Source organism: Cygnus olor, chromosome 19 (genome assembly GCF_009769625.2).
Source record: "Cygnus olor isolate bCygOlo1 chromosome 19, bCygOlo1.pri.v2, whole genome shotgun sequence".
NCBI classification, from domain to species: domain Eukaryota; kingdom Metazoa; phylum Chordata; class Aves; order Anseriformes; family Anatidae; genus Cygnus; species Cygnus olor.
Window position 1 is genome coordinate 11,097,341 of NC_049187.1, and position 8,192 is coordinate 11,105,532.

The 8,192-nt window shown below is 48.2% G+C and overlaps 1 protein-coding gene across 10 annotated transcripts in view; it reads left to right on the plus strand.

The window, feature by feature from the left end:
* Nucleotides 1-4,475, plus strand: part of GAPVD1 (GTPase activating protein and VPS9 domains 1) — a 32,972-nt gene extending 28,497 nt beyond the window's left edge. For all 10 annotated transcript variants that reach the window (XM_040531357.1, XM_040531355.1, XM_040531360.1 and 7 more), the window contains one exon: nucleotides 560-4,475. In XM_040531357.1, the coding sequence (XP_040387291.1) occupies nucleotides 560-700 (141 nt within the window). In that variant the 3' untranslated portion in view covers nucleotides 701-4,475. The remainder of the gene's footprint in view (nucleotides 1-559) is intronic.
* The last annotated feature ends 3,717 nt before the right edge of the window (nucleotides 4,476-8,192 follow it).

Consider the following 8,192-nt stretch of genomic DNA (forward strand, 5'->3'; position numbering starts at 1 on the left):
TTGAATCCAAGCAAACTTTGCTAGTTGGAACCAAGGAAATTGGGGCCAGGCATTGTTGGAGTGATGCTGATGGTTCTTTTTTGTAGTTGTTGTTTTGGGCGGTGTTTTTTTTTTTTTGTGTCCATCAGCCTCTGTTATCTGTGCATGCTTAATGTTGTCCTCTTCGACAACCAAGGTCCACATTAGTAATGACTTGCATTTTTTTGAAGCATGAGGGTTTGGAGAATGGTCTGTGATGTATAAAATTCTAAAATAATAGGCTATTCCATGTGTTGAAATCTGTGATGGCTTTTATAGATTCTGCCTTTGTTGTTCTTTCTCTTGGCCTGTTAGTTGTTTTTCCTTGTTGGAAAAATGCTCCTTTCACCAAGTCAGATGTCTTCTGAGGATGTGAAAAGGGGGTGGTCTGGATAAGCAGTCACTATCCTACGGATGTATTGCATAATCACGTACATATTTGTGAGGATCACTGCAGAAATAGAATTGTACTACTATGTATCTTACAATTCTCTACAGTTAGCTTTGCAAACAAACTATCTTTTTCTTCTTTAACCCTCAGGCAAATCCACCTTGCTTGCTGTCCACTGTTCAGTACATTAGTAGTTTCTATGCCAACTGTTTATCTGGAGAAGAATCTTACTGGTGGATGCAGTTCACAGCAGCAGTTGAATTCATTAAGACTATTGATGATCGCAAGTAACTCAAACAGCACATACACGGGCAGACTGTTAGCAGAAGAGTCTATAAGAATGTACAACAGCTGCAAAAGCTAAGAAGAAACTTTCCTTGTATATAATATTGTACAGAATTGCGGCATTTTAAAACACACCTTTACTAATCAAATTAATTTAACAGGTTTTCCTCTTCTCTTTTGGTTGCGTTTTTCTCCCCTGTAGATACTGGCACTGTAAAAGGGACCACAGTTTTCAGGTATTTTGGAATCTCAAAATATGCAGAAAAGTCTCCATGTTCTTTTTCATCACCCCTTTTCCTGAATTCTCACTCACGTGAATAATTCACTTCATTTCTAATGGAATACTGAAGCAAGAAGAATCAGGGCAACCACTTAGTATACTTTCTAGCTTAATACACCTTTTATTAATAAAACACCAGCCACACTGCAAGTTTGTAGTAGGTGACATTAGTTACCAATTGTATTTCACCTAAATTTAAAATCTGAGAGGACAATGTAAATATTATATAACTATATTTAATGCATTGCAATTATCTTTGGACTCATTATCCTTTAAATAAACAAGCAAAAGCCTCTCTGACCTCTAACAGGTTGTTAAGCACTGTGTTTTGGTAAATGAAAGGACTTTCTCAAAAGGAGAGATCTCAAGATTAAAAAAGGACAAACTAAACTATTTATTAAAATGTAATTACTGAAATTTCTGAAACTGGAATTTATAATAGACAGGGCTTAATTGATAGCTAAACGCTTTTTGGCTAGGGCATTAGGGTGTTATAAAGGTTTGAATATATAGAGGAGAGGGACTGTAAGTTACAATAGATAAGTCTAATATAAAAAGGAGTAATAATACCTTACTGTAATATTTTTTTCTGAAATATTGTGTATACTGTACAAACCCCAAACAGAGATCCTTAACAAAACCTTGGGCTGTAATATATATTTTGATTAGTGACGTTAAATACATATGCCAGGGGTTTCAGTGAATGTTTTTACTAAATGTTCTTCATGTTGTCTGCTATGCAGCAGTGCAAGTTTTACTGTTCATATAAAATATTTTAAAATATAACACTGTTCTTTATGAAACATATCATGACATCAGGTCAGGGTGTTTTATAGATTTCTCACCCCACCTTTCCCTTAAACTGGTAATTATGAATTCAAAGACGTTTTTATGCACAACACCCCATAAATTTTTCATGAATGAAATGGTCTGAGTGATGGCCAGTGGTTGTCACCTGTATATAAGCAATTGCTGTTCTTTTTTAGTTAGAATTACGCTGAAAAAGGACAGTGAGCATTTAACTTTTTCATGTCAGTATTATTCCTTGCTCTTCCTGGAGTGTTCGGTGCACTTCTGACAGAGGGATGTGTTAAGACTTGGTGTCTGTGACTGGTAAAGGAAACAAAATCTTTCTCAACATTCTTTACAAAATATGTTCTTTTTGTTGTTGTTGTTTTGCTTTTTTTGTTGGGTTTTGTGTGCGTGTTTGTGTGTGTGCATTTTGATGATTAAAACCTGTAAGGAACTAGTACTTAAAATCACTTGGTTAACTGAAATTAGAACAATTTATGTAAAGTATCAAGTGCTTGATTTGGCTGTGCTGCTTGTCAAGGCATAATTAAAGAAACTTATTTTCTAGGGCTCTATATGTAATTCAGTATAGCATTTTTGCCAAGCTAATCACAGGTGAAAGAGTGGAATGGTAACTTTTTTTTTAATAGTCTTTCTCCTTTATTAGAGACTTGATTGTGTGGAGGAGCAACACTCAATAGAAATGGAATTCTTCTGATCTGCCTTACTGTGGAAACTCAGTGTGTGTACCACTGCAACATTCTGGTTATTTAGCCTTGATGGGTTTTTGGTGCTGAACATGTAACTTAATATTGCAAGCACAGCCCTGACTGATAACACACAGCAGTGAAGCACAAATATGCCCTCGAAAAAGATATGGCCAGATCATATCTAAAAGCAATATAAATTTATTTATATTGAAGTGTCCTATAATACATAATTATTACTTGAATATCTGAGATGTTAAGACCAGTGTATGAAAATTCTTTTACTCCTGAAGTTTGGGTTTTAGTTGAGGATAATATTTGATCCTTAAATCAGTCTTTTTCTAAATCTTACTAGTTTAAAAGATGGCACAACGACACCTAAGCTGGTGATGACCCCGTGCATTGCGTCCCGTTTGCAAGCTTGGCAAACAGAGTTTGATCAGCATCATCTGGTCTTTCAGATTTGCTTTCCTTCATGGAAGTGGCAAGAACCATTTTCTTCATTATTTTTATTAATTTGCTTTTCTGTGTAGAAAAATGATTAGAAGAACTGGAGTAATTTTTTAAAAACATTTTTAAACCGGGAAGTGTTTCGGTGAGCCCCGGATTAGCTGAGAGTATGCATTGCAAGATGGTCCTTTGCCTTTTTTTTTTACCTGCTCTGAAAGTCCATTATATAGTATTGCTAGGTGTAGTTAGAGAATTAGGCTTTCCAAAGAATTAAAAACCTTGTAATGTCATCTTAATATTTTCCCCTGGTGTCCCATAACATTTTGTTTTAAAATGATAAATTACGTGTATAGGAAGTGATGTTGTTAGATTTTGGTGTGCAATAGTAAATGTGAAAAGAGTGCATAAAGGACCAAAAGTAACAGAACTGTTGCCAAAAGGTGCCAGCCAACCATGTACACCTGTTTCTGTAAACTTGGTGCTTTCTGTTAAAATTACTTCAACCACTGAAGAATGAATGGAACACCCTGAGGGAAAGGGGCTGGGGGGAGGTCATTAGCAGTAAGTAGATTGCATTCATGGACTTGGGGTTTGGTCATTGACTTCAGCATTGGGTGTTAGCGTGTCTGGAGAAACTGCCAAATTAAACAATGACTACGCCTGTTAATTTTTGCAAAGGTGGTGTTTTCCTTTTTTGGGGGGTAGCAGAGTGAAAGAAAAGGGCTGGTTCTTTCATCCCCAGGAGATTCCTTTTTTGCTCCTAACTCTACAGGAGTTTTCTCTTTAAGGCTTTTTTTAGATCCTCTTTAAGGAGAATTGGAATGTGTATGACCTATTAATCATTTAGGTTTAAAGGTTTTTGTTTTAAAGACCTTATATTACCAAATGCTGAATGTAACTGCCATAAATTTCAGGAAAAAAAGCCACTATCGTGATCCCCTTTCCTGTAGGTGGGTTTCTGGCGAGCACAGTGTTGGTTTGTATCCCTTGAAAACATCGGTGTTCTGTAAGCAAAATTCCAGCAGAGGTTTGAGAACTCACCGCCGCGGTAGAGCCGAGTGGCGTGTAGGGGAAGGCTGGTGGGCCGGAGAAGGAGCAGCAGGAGAAGGCAGACCTGTTTAGCCGCAAAGCTTCAAGCAAGTGAAGCATGTGTGTGTGAAATCGAGTGTAACGTATGTGGCCGTGCTGCTGTACCCACTGCGCAGCCTGAGGCTGGCAGCATGACGGGAGAGCTGGAGCAGCAGGCAAACGGCGGACAAGGAGGGGGAAGGATGCTCTGATTCGGGTAACAGCTGGTAACCTGGTTGAGCCTGTACTACTTGAGAATTAATCTCTGCTGCGTTAGTAATGTGTGTTCTGTACCTTTTAATTGTGCTTTACCTCTATTTAAAAGCTTTGTACTGCCTCTCCTCTTTGAGACTGGTAAAGCCTTTATAAATCTAAATTAATGAGCTTGCACAATCTTGTACACAGGAAACCCATCTTGTCTCTAACATGGTTATTAATGTACTGTTCTGTAAAAAACTGATTAAAAGGAGAGCAGTTTACCTGACTAGGCTTCCTCTTTCTGCATCGCTCCCCGGAGCAGCGGCAGTGCCGCAGGTACCATCGCACGAGGACCGGGCGGCACCGGGGAGGCGCCGCTCTCCTCCCGCTTCAGCCAGCCTTTCCCTTCGCTTCCTCGGTCACACGGCGGGGCCCTGCGAAAGGGCTCCGCTGCGGGAGGGCCGGGGCTCCCTGCCCCTGCCGAGCGGGCGCCCCGCCTGCCCCGGCGGTACCGGGCCGCCCCCCGGGCCCCCGCCGCCGGCCCTCGCCCGCCCCCTGGCGGCCGCGCGAGGCGCCTGCAGCGCCGGGCCGGGCCCCGGTCCCGGTCCCGCCCCGCCCCGCCCCGGGGCGCCGAGCAGCGGGGCCGGTTCCGCCGCCCGGCCGCGGCCGCCCTCCGCTGGGTCCCCGCAGCGTTATTGACCTTGATTCTCTCTCATTTGCATCCGGCATTTTTCATCCTCTGGAATATGGCGTTTGGGGACCTTTCCATCATTAAGTGGATTTACAGCAATTTCCTTATGTGTTTTCTCCAAGGGATTCTGTTATGAGAGGCACATTAAATCTCCATTAATACCTCATTATCCAACTGATAAGATTACCATGATAATGAGGCAGAAATTCTAATTGTTTCACTTCTTATTGTGCCTTTCATTAAATCATATACCTGGAAGTTGCCAGCGCAGAGGGGAGCTCCGGGCCCTGGGAGGGGAGCCCGTCCCCATGTGCTGGTCGCGTCCCGCGGCCCTCGAGGGGTGCTGGTACTGCGGGGATGCCGTGGCCTTTCCCCTGGCTGCTACTCCCACTTGGCCTTGCCGTGGGAGGGCTGCCTGGCCGAGAGCCGGGCTGGTGCCTGTGCTGGGGCTGCCTGCTGTGGGGCCGCGAGGGCTGGTTGCCACTACGCGGCCGAGTCCCAGGAGCTCAGCGCCGCGCTCCTCCCTGCCAGCGCTCTTCTGTCGCAGCAACGCCCGCGCCTTTGCTCTGGCAGAGGCCAAGGCCTGGACCCTGCCCCTGGGCATTAACCTCTAACAGGCGGCCCTGCACGGGCCTTGGCGCCCGCTGGTGTGGCAGTGCCATGGTTTCATGCCACGGCTCTTTCCTGAGGGCTTTTAAGCGCAGGGGTGTACAGTGCGTTAGCGGCCTCCTTCGGAGCTGTTACAGCCCATCAGGTCAATGATCCATGAACTAAAAAGTCTCTAAGCAGGAGCAATTATTGTCTATCATGTGTCAAAGGCACCCGTATTGACCCCGATAGATGGAGCCATTATGGCCTGTTGAGTCAACGATCCATGAACCACACGTTCCTGGGAGCAGAGGTCTCCACCAGCGCCTGTCCTGTCCGCCGCCTCCGCCCTGTCGCCCGCGGAGGGCTGGGGGAGGCCCGGGATGGAGGTGGCTTTGTGCTGCAGGGCTGCTGCCAGCCCCTTTCCTCAGTAAGAGCCCCAGGAGCAGAAGCTGCCCTGACCTGGCCAGGCGCCCGTGGCTGACTGCATCAGGAAACACTACGGGAGCCCCGCTTGGCACTGGAACCATCTCCAGCTCCTGCAGCTCCTTATGGCAGGGCCACGAGCCCTCTGTGTGGCCACGTCCCTTCCTTGGGCTCGCTTCGTGGCCACGCAGAGCGTGGTGCCAGGCTCGCAGTGGCCGTGGGCACGAGGGGCAGGAGATGGAGCAGGGGCCCATCTGTGCCCCCACCTGTGTTCCTTGCATCCGGATCTGCAGCAGCAAATAACATTATCCTGCACAAGTGGACTTCGTTAAGCTCCTCCTGTGCTAACGAGGCGACGTCTCCATAGTAACTGGCACATTTGGAGGGCAGGAGGCTCACGGGACTGGGAGACAAAGCCTGTGCAGGAGTGGAGGCAGAGCCCGCCGGCGGCCCCGCAGCCCCGCTCAGGCGGAGCAGAGGCGATGCCTCCTCGCTGCGGCACCGCTGCAGCCCCTCGGCTTCCCACGAGGAGCTGGGTCCGGCAGCGGCAGTCCTGGTGCTTGCCCCAGCCACGCAGCAGCAGGGACACGGCCGCTGTGCCAGGGCAGTTTTTGGCACTGACCTGCAGCGCCGGAGCCGCCCGTGTGCCCAGGCTGGGGCGGCCGCGGGTCCGGCTGTGCTGCAGCAGCTGGGCCGGGCAGATGCGCTGGGGCAGCGGGTGCCCGGCCCTGCCCTGCCCTGCCCTGCCCTGCCAGCAGCGCGGCCACTTACCCGCGTCGCCAGCGGAGTCGTTGGGCTGGGGTTAATCAACATTCATTCATGTTTCCAAGTGTAAATTGAGCATTTGTTTAATTATGTGTAAGTAGCAATACATTCTGGCCATTATCTAAATCACTATTTTATTTCCTGGATGTGGTTTCATAATGCTGGGTTTGTACTCCAGCCTCTGCATCATTAACAGAGAAGAGTTAATGAATATAAAAGCGTAAAGGCTAATTACACTTTAATTTACAATCGTGGTCTCATTTTGGGACCACATGAAATCTGTTTTGAAAACAATTAAAAAAAAAAAAAAGCCCAGTGAAGGTCTGGTGACTGGAAGGGTTTTGGCACAAAGCGAACGGTGCCGGTGGCCACTGGGCCCATGGCAGCGCGGCCACACGGCGCTGGTGGAGCCTGGGCTGCCCGCGGCTCCCGGGAGGCCAGCAGGTCCCTCATGGCCCCATCCCCAAGGGCAGCCAAAGGCGGTGGGGTCGGGGCTGGGAGCTGCTGTGGGTGACTGTGCCGAAGGATGTAAATGGGAGCCTGAGTGGAGAGCACAGTTCACCTGAAGGAGACAAAGATTTATAGGGCTGCAGATGTTGAAAGCAAAATTCAGCAAGACTGCTGACTCGAGCACTTTACAATATTTACAATTACTGGAGATATAATGGCATGCTTTCCAGCGAGCAGGACTTGTGCAGGAGCAGATATTGGTGCCCACTTATTATGGGGTGACGGTATCTGAAATCGAAGCTCACAGTGGGAGAGGTGAAGGCGAGCGGTTTAAGGCTCCTGTTCTGCTGTGACGTCTGCAGGGGGATCGCTCTGAGCAGCAGAAATTTGATAATCTCAGATGTGGTGTTTGGGTACCTTGGTTGCTCCCTGCAGGCTGCGGTGTGGGGGAGCCTGGGGGCTCTGTCCCTGACCGTGGGCGATCACCCAGGGCAGAGCTCACAGCCTCCTCCGAGGACCTCCACGTCCACGGGGGCTTATCCTTGTCCACGTGCAGCCTCCGTGTGGTGCTCAGCACTGAAAGCAGGAGCGGCAGCATCTGCGGTCAGGTGCAGAGCTTGCTGGCACAGAGGAGACATCAGCCTCGCTGCCTTCTGCTTGGTGGCCGCCAGTGAGTGCCGGCATGGGGTGAAGCAAAGCATTTGGTGAGCGGCTGCTGGGCTTTGCTGCCAGGGCGGCTGTGCCCCGCAGCAGCACGGGGCCAGGGAGACTGCCCCAGGCACGGGGCAGCGCTGGGGACTGGAGGTGCTCCCTTGTAACTCAGCACAAGCCGAGTTTGGGTTGTTGGTATTTAAAATACTGTAACAGCTGGCTCTGCTTTAGCCCAAATCATGCTGCCACGGTCAGTTCTGTAACTGCTCTGCACGCACCAGGTCAGTGCATCGCCCCCTTCCCACTAACTGCCCCTGGGGGCTGGCTAACAGTGTTTTGTACCCAACAATAGGGTAGCAGGAACCCACCTTGGGAAGACAAATCACGGTGATTCAGTCCCCATCCTGCCCAGCGTGGGCACTGGGCACTGCT